The 20,932-nt window shown below is 33.6% G+C and overlaps 1 protein-coding gene across 3 annotated transcripts in view; it reads left to right on the forward strand.

Annotated features, from left to right (window-relative positions):
• The window catches only part of LOC149778279 (uncharacterized), a 333,696-nt gene that overhangs the window by 174,623 nt on the left and 138,141 nt on the right, over positions 1-20,932 (forward strand). For all 3 annotated transcript variants that reach the window (XM_089939080.1, XM_089939082.1, XM_089939081.1), the window contains one exon: positions 951-1,161. In XM_089939080.1, the coding sequence (XP_089795206.1) occupies positions 951-1,161 (211 nt within the window). The remainder of the gene's footprint in view (positions 1-950; positions 1,162-20,932) is intronic.

Raw genomic sequence — 20,932 nt, forward strand, 5'->3', positions numbered from 1 at the left:
TGATAAAAGGAGTTAAATCCATACCAATCAACCAACCAACCAACCAATCTGCCATTAAATATGGTTCCACCAGTTGTAACACTAACCTCTTAATGCTGAGCACCTAGCAAGGCAGCTGTTAGTACCATTTTTATAAGCCTTTGGTATGACTTGGCTGGGTTTTAATCCATGACCTCCTGTGTCCGAGATGGACGTTCTAACCACTAAGCCATCTGAGTGGTGGAAATATTATTGGAAGAAATTTCAGACAGACATGTTCCATTGATCTGGATATGCAGACAACTGCTGTTGCATTTCGCTTTTAGGCCGATGTCAGACTGATGAGTGATCTCAGGCCCATTTGAGTCTTGTTTATTCACATGCCCTCAAGACATTAGCACTAAATAACCTACTTTTGTTGCAGTCCTAGAAACACCAAACCTAACCAAACATATTTTTATTATTATCTATAGATTTAATTTTTATATTTATTTGCAGTTGCTGGTTCATATGACGGCCTAGTCATACCAAAGACTTCTAAAAATGGTACTAACAGCTGCCTCACTTGGCGCTCAGCATTAAGAGATTAGTGTTAGAAATTGTAGTGATATGACTGAAAAATTGTAAAGCTACATTAAAAATCCAAACTGCAGAAAACACACACAAATTTATTTGCAAACATTAGTAAGGCAAATATAATTATAAACTAGAGTAGCAGAACCACAGGCATAGCTTATGCCAGTTATAAGAGCCATTCACAGAAAAATGTTGCAGTTCATTTTATGTTTTCTAAAGATTATTACTAATTGATTGTTTGATTGATTGTTTAATTTGTCATTTATTCAGTCTATTATTCTCTTTGCAGGACTCTGGTTGCAGTTGATTCATCATTTATTCATTCTGTTATTCTCTTTGCAGGACTCTAGTTGCAGTTAATTCATCATTTATTCAGTCAGTTATTCTCTTTGCAGGACTCTGGTTGCTGTAGCAGAACGCTACTTTTCGGCCCATTATTTCAACCACAGTCTTATTGGGGCTCAGGCAGATCAACAAGTTCTCAAGGACATGGTGCGAAATAAACTTCCTGGCGTGTGGCGCCATCTGGAGACTATTGACATCGAACTTGCCACTGTCACCCTCAACTGGTTCCTTGCAGTTTTCTTTGATGCAGTGCCGTTTCAGGTTTGTGACCATGAATCTTTAAGCTTCATAATACAATAGTTCTCTACTAAAAGTACTTCAAGATAGCGCAATCTCAAAATATACCAATGGGATGGCCTTGGATGTCATCATTTGATGGAATGCTGTTTTAGATTTGTAACTATGAACCTTTACATTTCATAATGGTTCCCCAATTAAAAGCAACTCATTATAGCATAATCCCCCATATAAAGCACCTCAGTATAGCATGATCCCCTACATAAAGTACCTCTTAACGTTATCCCCCATATAAAGCACCTTATTGTATTATGATCCCACAAATGAAGCACCTAAATATATCATGATCCCCTATATAAAGCACTTCATTATAGCATGATCACCCTTATCAAGTACCTAAATATAGCACAATCCCACATATAAAGAACCTCAGTATAGCATGATCCCACATATAAAACACTTTATTATAGAATGATGACCCATATCAAGTACCTCAATATAGCACAATCACCCTTATCAAGTACCTCAATATAGCACAATCCCCCTTATAAAGAACCTCAGTATAGTAAGATCCCCATAGAAATCACCTCATGATCCACCATATAAAACACATCAATATAGCATGACACCACATATAAAGCACCTCAGTAAAGCATGATCCCCATATAAAGCACCTCAGTAAAGCATGATCCCCCATATAAAGCACCTCATTATAAGATTATCCTCCATATAAAACACCTCAGTATAGCATGATTGTTGCATATATACTTCTCAGCATTTAATAGGAATTAGTGTGAAAAAAATATTAGGGAAAATCAGTGTGGATTTATGTCATTTTTAGTGAAGGGAATCAAATGTATATGCACATCATTGAACATGATGCAGCCAGAGTTGTGAATATTACCTGTCACTCATTATTACAGCTTTATACATCAAAGTCCAGTGCAGTATGTAGTTGCTTATAAGTTGACCTTTTTTACTGAAAATTTTATTCTTGCAGAGTAAGGTTCATCTTATAAGCACAAATAATTCCTAACAACCTGTATTTGTATTAATAATTGTGTATTGCTGAATTACCATTGTGTTTGATGCAATAAAATATCTGATTTGAGTTGCATTTCCCTTTTACATAAGTTAGAGTTGATTCAAAATATTTTTTATTTTTTTATTTCCTAAGTTGTCTGCCTGTGCACATTACCTAATAAATCCATGTCTTGTAAAGGCAGGAATCACTTTGTTTTCATATTGACAATCTATTTCATCAAACCACAAATTTAGTACGTAAAATTGTTCAGTGCCAAGTCAAGTTCTGCATCTTCCAGTGAATGTTTGACCTTAATCACTTGGCATGTAAAGGAAGCACCTTCTTTGTTTGCACATGTGACGACCCTTTGATCAAGTTACGAATCTGATACTTGCTCAGTGACAAATAATGGAGGGTGGTTATTTGAACTTCCTCTGAGTTTGCCATACAATTTGCATGTGCTTATTTGGAGCCTTTAATGGATTTCACACATTGTATTATCAAAGAATTACTTATGGAGCCCAAGGTCAGTCTCTCCATAAGTACCCACATATACCAGTGAAGCTGAAGAAACAGAGTTGGATAATATTTATGATGGCTGGACAACGATTTACAGTGATTTGATGATGATTTCATACTTTATCAGATGATGATGATACATTTTTGGACTTGCAACAGATGACATTAGATCTGGTATAGGATATTGTGAATCACAAAAATGTTGACTTAACTTGGATTGTTTATTTTTAAGATGCATTGAATTTACAGGATATTGGGAATCAAATCATTCTGAACTATTTTATACCAGTATACTACCTATGATTGAATTCATGGGTTTATCGTATACATGAATTAGAAATATCAAACATTATGGATTTGAATGGATTTAATTAGAACAAATTTTAAGTTGTCATTTCCACTGAATAATCTATCTATCTATCTATCTATCTATATATCTACCTACCTACCTACCTAAATATCTTTCTATCTATCTATCTATCTGTTTATCTATCTATATATCTGTCTATCTGTCTGGTCATCAATCTGTCTGTCTGTCTGAATTTATATATATTCATCCATCCATTCAGTTGAGCTGTTTTATCTTTCCAAGGTGCAACTCTGACTTACTGATTACAAATCACCCTTTCAGATGGATTCAACTTGTCAATGCACCTCGACTTATAGAAAGGTCAATGAGAAATTGGCTTTTTGTTCCCCTAAATTGGAGCATGGTCAGCTTATAGTTGAGTTGACTAATAAGCAAGTATATATGGTATATATAATTGTTATGGTAAGATACTCTGCATTAGTATCAACACTATTTTGTATGAGTATCAAATGTTGAGAAATATAGTTACAAATCACTATAAAGTGTCTCAGTATAACAGGGTTCCTGTTATGACATGGGTACAGTCATAATTCTCACTATAAAGTGACTCAGCATAAGATGGTACCTAGTATAACATGGGTACAGTCATAGTTCTCAAATAAATTGACTCAGCATAAGATGGTCCCTGTTATAACATGGGTATAGTCATAGTATGGCCAAAGTTATAACATGATTATAGTCATAGTTCTCATTATAAAGTGTCTCAGTTATAACATGGTTCATGTTATAACATGGGTATAGTCATAGTTCTCACTATAAAGTGTCTGAGTTATAACATGTTTCCTGTTATAACATGGGTATAGTCATAGTTCTCACTATAAAGTGACTCAGCATAAGATGGTACCTGTTATAACATGGGTATAGTCATAGTTCTCACTATAAATTGTCTCATTAAAAGAATGTTAGTGTTATAACCTGAGTATAGGCATGGTTCTTACTATAAAGTGACTCAATATAACATGGTCCCTGTTATAACATGGGTAAAGTCATAGTTCTCACTATAAAGTGTCTCAGTTATAACATGATTCCTGTTATAACATGGGTTTAGTCATAGTTCTCACCATAAAGTGTCTCATTAAAAGAATGTTAGTGTTGTAATGTGAGTATAGTCATAGTTCCCACTATAAAGTGTCTCAGTATAACAGACTTATTTATATCATGGGTATGGTCATAGGCCTCAGTTTAAAGTATTTTAGTATTACACAGTCCTAGCTCTAGCATGCATAGTTTGCCATGGAAAATTACCTCCTTTGTAAAGATTGGTGATCAAGTGCACTGAAGTTAAAAAGATACATTTGTTTACTGAGCTCAAAGCTTACCACAGTTAGTGTACATACCTCTGCTCTGAGCATACTACAGGAAATGCACCATTGCTTCAAACATACTGCAGTCAATGAACCTCTGCTCTGAACATTCAGTAGTAAGTGAACCTCAGCTGTAAGCATCCTACAGTCAATGAACCTCAGCTCTGAGCATTCAGTAGTAAGTGAACCTCTGCTCTGAGCATGCAAGTCCATGAACCTTTATTCTGAGCATACTAGTTAATTAACCTCTGCTCTGAACATACTACATCAGAGAACCTCTTAAATGAGCATAATATAGTCAGCAAACCTCTGCTCTGAGCATACTACAGTCACAGAAACAAAAAGAATGCTTGCCTACTAATTTAGATAACTATTTCACTAAAATTTCTATTTTTATGATGATAAAACCCTTGTGATTATCAGATGAGGTTTAAAGATGTTTTTTTTTAATAAAAAATTTTCAGCCAGCCAAATACTAGTGGTGTAAGGTGAAGCCAGTTTCTGCTACAGTGTGCTGTACCTGTTTTCATTTTGTCCTTAGCAGAAGTCAGAACAGTGTCATCAATTGTTGGATTGTTTTCAGTGTAAATGTCATTTAAAATCTACTTAATTTCCTAAAACTCTAATGTGTATAAATGGCTGAGCAAAGTGAGGGCATGCATAAAATGATCAATATATGAATATAATTTCAAAGCATTACCTTGTAATAAAATAACTGAGTGAAGGTATGTCCAATTGTCATTCTCCCTTTAAAGCTAATGAACATTTATGAACATTTCCAAAGTATTGCTAAGTATCAATTTTATGAATTTTTTTACAGCTTTTTATGGAAACCTTTGTAATCTCTTAAGAAAGAAAAAGACAATACTTTTCACCTGATTAAATGAAGTGTTCTTTACAATGTACATGTGCTGCATTTCAGCAACGTTCTACCTGATGAAGTGTCAGTCAACACACAATATGCATGTGATGTAACAAAGTGGAAGTCCTTTGTGCTTTTTCTCTGTTATTGCTTTGCCTGAGCTATAGGAGCCAAATTTAAGTCACATGTTTAAAAGGTTTGTGATGCATATGAAATTGTGCAAACATTCACAGTTGTGAGTGATGCATATGAAATTGTACAAACTTTCACAATGTTTTGTGTGGTTCATATGAAACTGTACAACCATTCACACAAAGTTTTGTGTGATTCATACAAAATTGTACAAACATTCACAAAGTTTTATGTGATTCATATGAAATTGTACAAACATTCACACAAAGTTTTATGTGGTTCATGCAAAATTGTGCAAACATTCACAAAGTTTTATGTGGTTCATACAAAATTGTGCAAACATTCACAAAGGTTTATGTGGTTCATACAAAGTTGTACAAACTTTCACAAAGTTTTGTGTGATTCATACAAAATTGTACAAACATTTACACAAAAGTTTTATGTGGTTCATATGAAATTGTACAAACATTTACAATGTTTTGTGTGGTTCTTATGAAACTGTACAACCATTCACACAAAGTTTTGTGTGGTTCATATGAAATTGTACAAACTTTGTTGAAGTTTTCTTTTAACATATGTGGCAGACACTGAAGTTGGATAAAGAATGATCACTTTATTTGATGTTGATCAGTGTATTGCACTTTTAAAAGTGGAGTAAATCTGTCATGCATTCTTGGAACTAATTTCTCCCAAAATCAAAAGGTAATGCTATTTCTCCATGAAACTGAAGGAGCTTTAATTACTGTATGTACTCACTTATAAGTTGTCAAACTGCAAACAACAAAGATCCTGATCTGCCATAGCATAATGCACCTCCAGATCAATGTTTTGTTTCTTCTACTGATCACTCTTAAGAAACTGCACAGACCTAGATCTGTCAGCAGATTATGCACTAGAAGATTTGGGTCTATGCAGTTTGCAGCTGGACTCATAAGCAAGTAACTATGGTATTAATAAATCACCTTTCAGCTGTTAACTCTTCCACTCTTTGAAAAGGTACACAGACCTTTGTCCTGTAATCAGTATTTGACATCACAACATCTATGGGGATTTACACAGTAGATAGCTTTGTACTTGTTATCAATAATCAACAATAACACACATCCTTATAACAATAATTTATCTACATAGGAACATCACCCCTTGAGTTCCTCTGAAGATTCATGGTATTTTATTTGTATAGCATACACACACCAGCACAGAACCAGATCAGTTTGCCAAACTTTCATGGTTAACGCTGTTTACTTGAAATTGTACCTAAGGACTATTCATTTAGTGTATGGAACATACATGTGCATATATCAGATCCAGCTTATGAAAAGCATAGACCCAAATATGTCTGTACAGTTTATTGGCAGATCTGGGTCTGTGCTATTAGTTAGATTTGACTTTTACAACATAATGCTGGGCAGATGTTTATATGCAATAGAACAATCAAGAAATACAATGATCTTCAGGTTTGTTATTATTATTCTTTATTCTTCTTATTTTCCTTCTTCTTCTTATTATTATTATTATCTGATGTATTATTATTAATATATGGTTTATTATTATTATTATTATTATTATTATTATTATTATTATTATTATTATTGTTGTTGTTGTTGTTGTTGCTGTTGTTGTTGTTGTTGTTGTTGTTATCTGGTGGCACATTTATGTGACTGCAGATCAGAGACTGTTGTTTGCAGCTGCATGTGATAGATGCAAAAGTATATACAGTACCATTATATGCCAGTGAATTAATGGATGATGGTAGATCATTGTAGACTTAGTTTGCAATTGAATAAGCAATGAGGTCAGAGACAGTTTGACCAGCCTTTGTTTGATTGGATATTTAATACCATATTGAAAAGAATGGCTGTTGCCAATTGGCTGAAAATAATTAAATCTTTACTAATTCTCTGAAAGGGTAAATTGTTTACAATTGTATGCTTGAACCTGAAACAATTTTAATTTGATCGTTGTCACCAGACAGGTAATATTGGATGTAAATAGAGATCTTGCTGAGCCCAAATTTGACAGTTGGCAGCTTACAAGGGAGTTTTCTCTCAAAAATGAGCCATGCAGCAGTGCATTTTCTTCATTTTCATTAAGCATGCTTTATTGGAATTGATTTTTTTGTTTGACCTCATTAGCAGCAAATATACCCAGTGGAAAAGGACCCACAATAAAATATGCCCAACTACCTTCTTACCTGTTTTATTAGCCAGTTAGGGTGAATTTGTTTATAATTTTTGAGAACAAATTGTGTAACTTTTACTTACAACACCATTAGTCAAAATTAAAACTACAAGGCTAAGTCACAAAAAATGTTATGATGTTGTAAAAGTAGAAGATGACTCATCATGACAGTAATTTAATTGGTTGATAATGAATAGCTTATTAATGCCGTATTTCAAAACTAGGTATCCTACAGTCACAGTGTAATGAAATGCTATTTCTGTATTAACGCCTGCCACCTAAATACATTCATGAATGATTTATAAAAATTTTACCTTCAAATGTAGAACTAGACAATTGCAATTAATAAAGCTTGGGGAAGGAAGATAAAATTATGATTTTTAGATCCTATGCAGTCTACATGCCAAGAGTGAAACGGTTCTGAACTCATTGATGAATGTATGAATTTGAAATGCATAAATTCAACAAATAACATTAATGACATTGTATGCAGTTGAGACTAACCTTGTGCTTTCTTTGAGAATTGTGCCTTCTGATGAAGTCAAATTACTCTCCTTTCAAGTCTCTCACTTCCCGACATGCATCCTTAGACAATTTTTAGAGAAATACTTACATTTCCCTGAGCTAAATTCTGGCTTGCCTCTGAAATGTAGGCTGATTAATTTCACAAGAGTAATTTCTTGAAAACCTGAATTCCATCTGGGACCCCCCCCCCTTAGCTTGGCCAATCAGGATTACTTCTCTAACTGCCAACATTGTATCACTCCCATCAAAGTCAGAATAATCCTCTCTGGTCTGTCGTTATTATTACTATTCATGAAAATATCATTTTATAACACCCGTTTCAAATAACCCATGTCATTCTAAATTTTTCCATGGCTTGCCTCTTATCATTTTACTGCTATTGTCCGTGCATTAACAGTGCTCCCTATCTGTCTATAGCCATTAACTGATTGAGGCCTAATTAAAATCCAATCATGCTTCTAAACAAGAGAGGTCAACAATCACTAGTTACCAAATGTATTTTGAGTCACAACAGAATGCACTGTGAAATTATTCAACAGAATTTTGCACCATTATGTACATAACATAAGATATACGGTACATATACACAAGAAACAAACACTTCTTTTTGTATATATTAAGAAGTTTTGTCAGGGAGATTTTATTCTTGAACCAATTTTTAAAAAAATGAAATTATCATTAGTGCATGCCCATGAATTGCATCAAAATTATTTGATATATTGAAAGTGGTAATTGCAAGACAGCTATAGGTTTGCAGGTGTCAAGGAAAAATGCATTAGGGTATGAAAAATATTTATAAAATGAAATGAAATCTAATTTTATTATTTTAGATAATTATTTCATGAGCATCATCCTTTATGTGGTGGAATTATATACTGTATATACTCACTTATAAAAAAATTGCATACAACAAAATTCCTGATCTGCCTTTGCATAATAGACCTTGTGATCAGTATCTATGCTGTTTGTTCTACTGATTACTTCTGACATATTGCACAGACCCAGATCTGTCAGCACATTAAGCGACTTTAGATTGGGGTCAGTGCAGTTTGCAGTTGGACTTGTCTTATAAGTGAATACATATGGTAATCTGAATAAAAGTCACTGCTTTGCTAAAAATATTTGCCCCTGTGTTTGTTATGATATAGGTCTGATGCTTTTGGTTTGGGTACTGTAACCAGCAGAAATAATTTAAGGAGGAATAATAGAATAATAGCTTACTCAATCAAGACAATGTATTTTATGTTTACAAGATAAGTTACCAATTGTAATCTGTTGATATAGTTCTGTAAATATGATAACAAATTGATACATGTTTTTTTTTAGATTTTTTTTACAGTATATCAACCTAAGTATGTAAATTTGTTGTAATGTCTATTTACGTCAACATATCACAAATCATAAATCATCTTGTTGATTTGCAAGATGTTATTTTATACGCTATAGAAATAGTTTGTCATGACAACAGCAGCATGATACTAGCATTATACATGAACCAATATGGTAATGTATTGTTAGAGACAATACTAGTTCTTTACATGGGTTGATATGGTAATGTATTGTTAGAGACAATACTAGTTCTTTACATGGACTGATATGGTAATGTATTGTTAGAGATGTTACTTGTTCTTTACATGGGTTGATATGGTAATGTATTGTTAGAGACATTACTAGTTCTTTACATGGACTGATATGGTAATGTATTGTTAGAGATGTTACTAGTTCTTTACATGGACTGATATGGTAATATATTGTTAAAGACATTACTAGTTCTTTACATGGACTGATATGGTAATGTATTCTAGAGACGTTACTAGTTCTTTACATGGACTGATATGGTAATGTATTGTTAGAGACAATACTAGTTCTTTACATGGACTGATATGGTAATGTATTGTTAGAGATGTTACTTGTTCTTTACATGGACTGATATGGTAATGTATTGTTAGAGATGTTACTAGTTCTTTACATGGACTGATATGGTAATGTATTGTTAGAGACAATACTAGTTCTTTACATGGACTGATATGGTAATGTATTGTTAGAGATGTTACTAGTTCTTTACATGGACTGATATGGTAATGTATTGTTAGAGATGTTACTTGTTCTTTATATGGGTTGATATGGTAATGTATTGTTAGAGACAATACTAGTTCTTTACATGAACCAATATGGTAATGTATTGTTAGAGATGTTACTAGTTCTTTACATGGACTGATATGGTAATATATTGTTAAAGACATTACTAGTTCTTTACATGGACTGATATGGTAATGTATTCTAGATACGTTACTAGTTCTTTACATGGACTGATATGGTAATGTATTGTTAGAGACAATACTAGTTCTTTACATGGACTGATATGGTAATGTATTGTTAGAGATGTTACTTGTTCTTTACATGGACTGATATGGTAATGTATTGTTAGAGATGTTACTAGTTCTTTACATGGACTGATATGGTAATGTATTGTTAGAGACAATACTAGTTCTTTACATGGACTGATATGGTAATGTATTGTTAGAGATGTTACTAGTTCTTTACATGGACTGATATGGTAATGTATTGTTAGAGATGTTACTAGTTCTTTACATGGACTGATATGGTAATGTATTGTTAGAGATGTTACTAGTTCTTTACATGGACTGATATGGTAATGTATTGTTAGAGACAATACTAGTTCTTTACATGGACTGATATGGTAATGTATTGTTAGAGATGTTACTAGTTCTTTACATGGACTGATATGGTAATGTATTGTTAGAGATGTTACTTGTTCTTTACATGGACTGATATGGTAATGTATTGTTAGAGATGTTACTAGTTCTTTACATGGACTGATATGGTAATGTATTGTTAGAGACAATACTAGTTCTTTACATGGACTAATATGGTAATGTATTGTTAGAGACAATACTAGTTCTTTACATGGACTAATATGGTAATGTATTGTTAGAGACAATACTAGTTCTTTACATGGACTGATATGGTAATGTATTGTTAGAGACAATACTAGTTCTTTACATGGACTGATATGGTAATGTATTGTTAGAGACAATACTAGTTCTTTACATGGACAGATATGGTAATGTATTGTTAGAGATGTTACTTGTTCTTTACATGGACTGATATGGTAATGTATTGTTAGAGATGTTACTAGTTCTTTACATGGACTGATATGGTAATGTATTGTTAGAGATGTTACTAGTTCTTTACATGGACTGATATGGTAATGTATTGTTAGAGATGTTACTAGTTCTTTACATGGACTGATATGGTAATGTATTGTTAGAGACAATACTAGTTCTTTACATGGACTGATATGGTAATGTATTGTTAGAGATGTTACTTGTTCTTTACATGGACTGATATGGTAATGTATTGTTAGAGATGTTACTAGTTCTTTACATGGACTGATATGGTAATGTATTGTTAGAGATGTTACTTGTTCTTTACATGGACTGATATGGTAATGTATTGTTAGAGATGTTACTAGTTCTTTACATGGACTGATATGGTAATGTATTGTTAGAGACAATACTAGTTCTTTACATGGACTGATATGGTAATGTATTGTTAGAGACAATACTAGTTCTTTACATGGACAGATATGGTCATATATTGTTAGAGATGTTACTAGTTGTTTACATGGACAGATATGGTCATATATTGTTAGAGACATTACTAGAGTTATACATGGACTGATATGGTGTTGCATTGTTATAAGAATACTAGTGTTATACATGGACCTATAGGGCAGTGCATTGTTAGGGAGAGACACTCATTACCCTAATATTATTCTGAATATCTGGGGGCAAGCTTTAAAGATAAGAAACTTTGAGAAAGATTAGAGTTTGATCCCCTTCACTAATCCACAAGTCACTGGCATTGCTTTATCAGTCACCTATCGGCAAGGGGATTATTCATTGAAACTGTTTGCCTAAATGTATTCCTTACTAGTGGCAGGACAGTACTACCTGTAAACATTTTAATATGTATCACTCTGATTATTTCTGTTATTTTCTATTTTAATCAATAAAAGTATAGGTTTCCACAATAATTGAATTCTTATGTGATGCACATTTATTGTAATCTAAGCAACAGTTAGCTTGTTACCATATGTACTCACTTAAAAGTGTGTGTGTGTGTGTGTGTGTATGCATGATTAGGATTTTTAAAGTAGCTTTAAAAAATTTTCAGTCATATCGCTATGATGTCTGCAGTGTTGCAGTTTATAGTGATGTCTAGCACTGGCTCATCATGCCTCAGACATGTTGCATGATGTCCCACCCAGTCACATTATCCTGACACCAGGCCGACCAGTCATAACACTTAACACTTAATGCTGAGTGCTTAGCAAGGGAGCTGTTAGTACCATTTATGTAAGTCTTTGATGTGACTCGGCCGGGGATCAAAACCACGACCTCCTGCATCCAAGGCAGACGCTCTAACCACTAGACCACCTGAGCAGTTCTCGCTTAAAAGTTGGGTAAAACTGCAAACAACAAAGATCCAGATCTGACATAGCATAATGCACCTGTAGATCTGGGTCTGTCTTGTTTGTTCTACAGATTACTCCTGACAAACTGTACAAACACAGATCTGCCAGCACGTTATGCAATGGGAGATCTGGGTCTATGCAGTTTGCATTTGGAATCATTTTATGCATAAGTTTATTATATACTCATTATTTTCTCCGTTTACTTTACATTGTCAGATTCATGCAGTAATTTACGATATTGAACTTGCGTGCAATTCATATTGAACTCACATGAATAAAAGAACTACTTTCTATTGTAAACAAACAATGGATGCAGATGCCAGCACTTTTGATTTATTGTATTTGTCTGTTGATGAAGTAGACCAACTGAATAAACTAAAGCAGATGTTTCGTGGACTGCCACATACGAGCTGCTTTGCCACATTCCGCATTAACTTTTTTGATAGTGTTTTTGATTTAGGCTAGCTATAGATGCCAGACAGAGTCCTTACAAATAGCATGCAAGTGACAAAGCATAAACTTTCATCTTTAGCTGGTAATAAAAATGGCAAAAAATATACTTACAGCTTTACATCCTGAATTTCCTCAAAATTTATTTTCTTAGTTCTGCAAATCCAAATTACGTGAGCTATGTCATGGGTTCTTAAGCTTGATTACACATTTCGAAATTGTACTGTAATTTCGACTATAATCCAAGTGCAATTACATCCTCCTTACTGAACTCAAAATGAAATAAACATTATATTCTATAGCGTCTTTTTGATAATTGCAATTGAAAGTCTTCATATTTTTCCCACATTATGATATCAAACATTCAATGACAGAACAGAAACATACTTGCAGATGTCAACACACAGTCCATATTAAAAAAAATTCATAGAATCAACAAAAATAACAAAATCTATTCATTCCAGATAAAATGGAAAAGTTGTTGCAATGCACATTCATTCACATTATGACTCCAAATTTCAATTTTAAGTAGACCAAAATGTCTTTTTCTTTTGAAAGTTATGTCTAGGCTGCAACTAAGTTCAAATTTATCTGGGCGGAGTTATGTCATATTAATAATGTTGTTGTTGTTGTGTAATGATAATCTGTGCTTGTGTATTTAGTTTGGAATATGGCATACATTCAGTTACTTTGTTTTTTGTAGTGTATTTAGTTTGGAATACGGCATACGTTCAGTTACTTTGTTTCTTGTAGTGTATTTGGTTTGGAATATTGCATACATTCAGTTACTTTGTTTCTTGTAGTGTATTTAGTTTGGAATACGGCATACATTCAGTTACTTTGTTTCTTGTAGTGTATTTAGTTTGGAATACAGCATACATTCAGTTACTTTGTTTCTTGTAGTGTATTTAGTTTGGAATACGGCATACATTCAGTTACTTTGTTTCTTGTAGTGTATATTTGTTTATATAATTAAGCCTTAGGTAGAATAAGAAAATGAGCATATAATAAAAAGGTTACTGCATTTGTATGGGAAAATATGAACTCGTTTTGTCAGATGTATTTACTTGTATTCCTAAGGTTGTGCAGTATATAATCCAAAAAACTCATTTATATTTTCACATACAAATGCAGTAACCTATAAATATATAGTATGTAGGTGAATCTAACTTCCTTCACACAAGTTAGGCTCCTTAAGGAAAAGCTTTTGAGGTAACATGTGTGTGAAGAAAGATCAATATTTGATGCCCTGTGTGAATTCCATTTTGCTTCTTAAACTGCCTTGTGAGCCACCTATCACTGTAAAGGATTAGAAAATGTTTGCAGTAGTGCACCTTGTTAAATTTGACACCTGTTCCACCAGATAAAATCACTTCAAAGGAAATATCAGCTGTTAGAAGTTTAGTATTATTAGGTAGATGACTTTGGCACCAGATGTTATCTGTTAATGTATTAATAGTTAAATCATGACTTGATAGTTTAGTCCAATGTACAATACATCACATATTCAGGACAGAAAAAACCCATTAAAAATGATAGGAGCCTGAGTGTTTACACCTGTTCCAACAAATACAACCATGCTATTTTCTTCCTATTTTCACAGAAAATAGGAGATTTTCAATTGGGTCTTTCAGCTTGACTCTTTTACCATCCATCCATCCATTTCTGCACAATATCTCCCATGATTAGTACTGCATTTCAGCACTATGATTATCACTGCATTTCAGCCCATTAATTATTATTGCATTTTAGCCCATTGATTATTATTGCATTTCAGCCCATTGATTATTATTGCATTTTAGCCCATTAATTATTATTGCATTTTAGCCCATTGATTATTATTGCATTTTAGCCCATTGATTATTATTGCACTTTAGCCCATTGATTATTATTGCACTTTAGCCCATTGATTATTATTGCACTTTAGCCCATTAATTATTATTGCACTTTAGCCCATTAATTATTATTGCATTTTAGCCCATTAATTATTATTGCATTTTAGCCCTATGCTCTTTATTGTAATTCATCTTCATGATTATTAATTACTGCTTTTCGGCCCAAAATCAGATCAGTCCAGGTTGTCTACTATGGTGTTTTAGGGCAAGGTACTTTACACCATTTGCCATAGTGTGTGTGCATGTATGTGTTTGGGTTTTTTAACATAGCTAAAGAATCTTTAAGATACATCACTATGATGTCTGCAGTGTGGCAGTTTGTTGTCATATCTAGCACGGTAGCATCATGTCCCACCCAGTCACATTATCCTGACACCAGGCTGACCATTTCTAACATTAACCTCTTGATGCTAAGCACTTAGCAAGGCAGCCGTTAGTGCCATTTTTAAAAATCTATGGTATAACTCAGACAAGATTCAAACCCATGTTCTCTCATAACTGAGGCAGATGCTCTAACCTCTTTTGTCCATTTGCCATGATACTAAATTGTCTACTTTGGATTGCTGTGCCATTAAACACTAAACCAAGCCAAACCAAACCAAACCAAGCCAAGCCAAGCCAAACCAAGCCAAGCCAAGCCGAACCAATCCAAACTAAACCAAGCCAAACCAAACCAAACCAAACCTAACCAAGCCAAACCAAACCTAACCAAGCCAAACCAAACCAAACCAAACCAAACCAAACCTAGCCAAACCGAACCAAAGCAAGTAATCAGCCTACCTTGTTGGATCCAAACCCAATTGTGTAGGTACCTTAATGATACTGAGGGTTTAGCTGGATTTCCAAGCCATTTATTTCTGCTTTAAAAAAATGCAAATATTTCAAAGATTGAATTTTAGCAATTTGGTCACTGCTAGATCCATGTATGACCTATGTTACTATTTAGTTATAGCCTTTTGTTGCTCCACCATTGACTTTTCTGCTCCTTTAGTTGTTACCATTTCAAACAAATTCTGTATTTACTGGTAGTTTAATACTGATCAGACCTTATCTGACTTTGATTCTTAATGGTCTGTGCCTTCATTTAGTGGAATTATGGCCCCTAATTTTCAGAACTGCAAATTTTTATTTTTGCACAATAGCATCATTGTGTATTAAGTGGATTTCAAACAAATTTAATGTGCAGATAAGACCCAGATAAATAGATTTTCAGCTTGCTTTATCATCTTTTAGCATAGTTATGCCCTCTAATTGTCAGACTTACCTTCAATCATTTCCTTGCAACAGCTTCCTTAATTCTTATTCTTTGGCATGCAGCTGTCTCCCTAATACAGCAATGCAGAAGCTTTGTTCAGCATTTGAGAATTCAATTATTTGAGAATTCAATTATTATTCTTGGAGGCATCAAGACACTTTCCTTGGATGGGTAATGAAGCCCCCCCACCAACATTGATGGGAAAATACTTTAATCATTACAGTATTCATCCATTATAACACCCTTCATTATAATACACTTCCTGTAATAATACACATGCAGTCTTTATTCCATTTCATGAAGTAGCAATAAAGTTGTTTATATCATTTACCTCATTATAAAGTGGTACAAATATGTTACGTTATAAAATATAAGGTGTTACATTTTTTGTATGTTAGACATTATAAAGTGGTACAACTGTGGAACATTATACATTATAAGGTAGTACAACTGTGGTAGATTATCAATATAGTGTTGTACAACTATGGTACATTATACATTGTAAGGTGGTACAACAGTGATACATTATACATTATAAGGTAGTACAGCTATGGTACATTATACATTATAAAATGGTAGAGGTATGGTTGTACAACTATTGTACATTATACATGATAAGGTGGTACAACTGTGGTACATTATACATTATAAGGTGGTACAGCTATGGCACATTTTACATTATGAGGTCATACATATATGGTACATTACACATTATAAGGTTATACAACTGTTGTACATAATACATTATAGATGGTACAATTATAAATCATACATTATAAAGTGGTACAATTATAAATCATTATATATTATAAGGTGTTATAATTATAAATCATTATACATTATAACATGGTACAATTATAAATCATTATACACTAGAAGGTGGTACAATTATAAATCAAGTATAAATTGATTTATAAATGATAAATCAGTTATAAATCATTATACATTATAAGGTGGTATAATTATAAATCATTATACATTATAAGTGGTACAATTATAAATCATTATACATTATAAGGTGGTACAATTATAAATCATTATACATTATAAGGTGGTACAATTATAAATCATTATACATTATAAGGTGGTACAAATATAAATCATTATACATTATAAGGTGGTATAATTATAAATCATTATACATTATAAGGTGGTACAATTATAAATCATTATACATTTTAAGGTGCTATAATTGTGGAATATTGTGCTCCATTCTCAGATGTTCTCTGCTCCCCTACACAGATCACCACATTGTCTAGATGGGTTTGACTTTGCACTATTCATATTTCCTCTTCAGGTTTGCCAGGTATTTACAAATAGTTTAAATAATATTTATTTACTTAATCTTATCTGAAAATCTTACATGGTAAATATATACCAGATTGGGACACAATGTGTCCTTTTAAATCCCTGTTCTGTAAAATTTATCAACTTTATCAATGATTTATTACATTCATAAGATAAATAAACAAATTATCAGTATAGTCCTAAGTGAATGGTGGCATGAAACAACTGTGAGTGTTGTGGGGCAAGTAAATATATTACATACCTATTATGCAGACATTTTCACTTACATATGAATAGACAAATGAACTAAAATAAACATCTAAACAGCCACATTTATTTTTCATTTATTATTTCTCAGTGTTTGTGATCTTACTAGTATTGTCTTTCTTTACATGTGTGCTGTAAATTATTCACTGTTTTGTTGTGTATAATTCTCACTAATGTCTATTGTGCTGACAAAATACGACTTGGAATGAGGTGTCCGCCTTGGATGCAAGAGGTCATGGATTTGAACCCTGACGGAGTCATACCAAAGAGTTATAAAAATGGTACTAGTGGCTGCCTATCTTGGCACTCAGCATGATGGCATTAGTGCTAGGATTGGTTGGCCTGGTGTCAGGATAATGTAACTGGGTGGGTCATGATGCTGCATGTCTGCCCATGATGCTACAGTGCTCAGGACATCACTATATACAGCAGACATTGTAGCGGTATGACTGAACAATTGTTAAAGCTACATCAAAAATCCAAACACACACACTTGTAATCAGGTGAAAAACTTAAGTTGGCAAGTTATAAAATCTGCCATTTTGAATAGTGCCCTGATTATGATTTGTTACACAATGCTTTATTGTTTTACCATAAAATAGTGCCTGACTGTTCCTCAGTTGTTTTGTTAATACTTAGTTGCACCCTGATCACCAATAATAATTTTGTAGCTGTCATGAAAGAATCAGAAAATGCATAGTGGCAGTTGTAAAAAGAAATCTTTTCAATTTTATGGTTGACCCTTAAAATGGCTATTTTAATGTTGTCCTTGTCTATGATGTTAATTTGCGTTCTTTAATCTCTAAATTTCTTTTCATCCTCATCCATGGAGAAGTCATGCTATTCATCTGTCATTCTTCTAAGCAGGTCTGCATAATTGCTCTTGCCATTGTCTTTCCTGACACTCTTCAGGTGGTAGTGTTGATTAGTATCATTCTCCTGCAAGAAATCTTCAGTGCCATAAATTTTTGTAAAGCATGAATGATATGTTAACACCCTCTCAGCAGATGTTACCATATGCTTCTGCATTAGCTATGATGTTTAGCTTGTCTTTTGTTGTGTAGTCACTTATACCACCCATGATGATACTTTGTCCAACTTTATTTAAGATTCAAGAAGTAGCACAAAATGTTATATATTTAACCTTAATTTGACTTGTATAGACCTTTTTCAGGAAGTCAAATTTGGGTGTTTCCACTCCAGTATTTAACACATGCACAATCAACGTAGGGCAACTTTTAAGCAATTGTCATTCACATACCTGAAGAAAGTTTCAAACAAATTTGTAAAGGTTTGACATCTGTACACCCTTCACAGAAATATTGTGTTTAAAAATCATGAGTGAATAGTTCAGTAATCTGCCTAAAAGAGAAAAGTAGATATGAGCACAAAAAGCATCAGAGAGGACAATAATAGCATACAGGATTTGTGGTCCCCAGGAAAAAGTATCCAGTAGGCCCCAGTGAATCACAAATTGAAACAACAGTGGACACCCTGACTGTTGTGGTCCCCCATAATTTGTCCTACCCTGTCTGCAGTCCTGGATAGGACTTACACAGTTGGATGATCTGCTTCTGAATGGAAAGGGGTAGGTGGATGACTTTCCTATGAGACCAGAATTACATTGTGTACAAATCTACATGTATTTAGAGGACTCTTCAAGACTATATACTCATGAAAACATGAGGACTTAACAAATGTCTTTGTTGCATATAATTAATTTCATAGTGGATGGATCCATACAGGTGAACACAGCATTATCAGTGCCAGAGTAAATAGATCCCAATCCCAATCCATGAAGCCACACGAGTTACACACAGCTGATAGTACTGTTGCAACTGGCCGTTGCAAATGTATTGCAGGATGAGATAACTCATCATTATTATACATATTTATTCAAGGAATTAGCAAAGTAAGGAGAGAGATTTCTCAGCCAATCCAATGTATCATAAGCAGTTTGGGGATTCACATTCATTCCCGTTAATTTATTAATTAAATGGCAAATCTTTGAGGAATCTGCTTAATATGTGATATACCATGCAGCCATAAGAGGAGGGGGGCATAGTTAAGATGTCAGAGTCACCATGCAGTAACATAAAGCAATAGATATTCATTCATTGACAAAAATACTTGATGAAAACATACAGTTCAGCTCTTATACTTGTGTGCTGGCATATTATTGTTAACTACTATCTGCGGCGATCTATAATGACTAATGTTCTATTCATGTAAGAAGTATAGGTCACTCGAGTTGCCCTACCTCAAATGTGCATGACTGTACTGGATGTAGCTATGGGATAGGTTTGGCCAGCTAAAAATCATCTGATAATGATCTATAGCACATGTGAAATATGTCTCAGAGCTCAAGCTGGAATTTCCCTTGACAATTCATTGTAATTTTCTTTGGTTCAGCATTGCTTTAGCTGGCATTTATTACTGAAGAAAACAACACTACACTAGGCCACCCCTCCTATGTTGGAGGTCACAGGTTCGAACCCCGGCCGAGTCATACTTATAAAAAATAGTACATGTACTAGCAGCTGCCTTGCTTGGTGGTCAGCTGTAAGAGTAACCACTAGCATGTTAGGACTGGTAGGCTCGGTATCAGGATAATGTGACTGGGAGGGACATGATGCCACATGTCTGTGGCATGATGAATTAGTGCTAGACATCATTTTAAACAGCCACACTACATTGTGGCGATATGAAAGAAAAATTGTTAAAGCTATGTTAAAAATCTAAATCATGCACAGACAAACACACACACACACACAGACAAACACACACACACACACACACACACACCAAGCAAAGAAGCTACTTAAGTACCATTTTTATAAGTCTTTAGTATGACCTGGCCATGACCTCCCACATCCATATATATAATAATATTAATTATAATAACCTGACCTCCCACATCCATCTATATATAATAATATTAATTATAATAACATGACCTCCCACTTCCATATATATAATAATAATATTAATTATAATAATTGATCTTTATATAAGAAGTTCCAGTAGAAGGTCAAATGAATAATGAAACATTGTTATATAAAGAGGTATTGTTTTGGGGTGGGGGATGGGTGGTGGTCATCAGTAGTTATTTGGAACAATGGACCTCTGATAGTAGTACAAATATTATCCAGCACTGGTAAAAACAAAATATGGAGTTATTCAGGAGTTGAGGTGTTTATTTTATTTTATTTTGCTCTCTTTA

This window comes from Sinohyriopsis cumingii, chromosome 17 (assembly GCF_028554795.1).
Source record: "Sinohyriopsis cumingii isolate HCF-2022 chromosome 17, ASM2855479v2, whole genome shotgun sequence".
NCBI lineage: Eukaryota > Metazoa > Mollusca > Bivalvia > Unionida > Unionidae > Sinohyriopsis > Sinohyriopsis cumingii.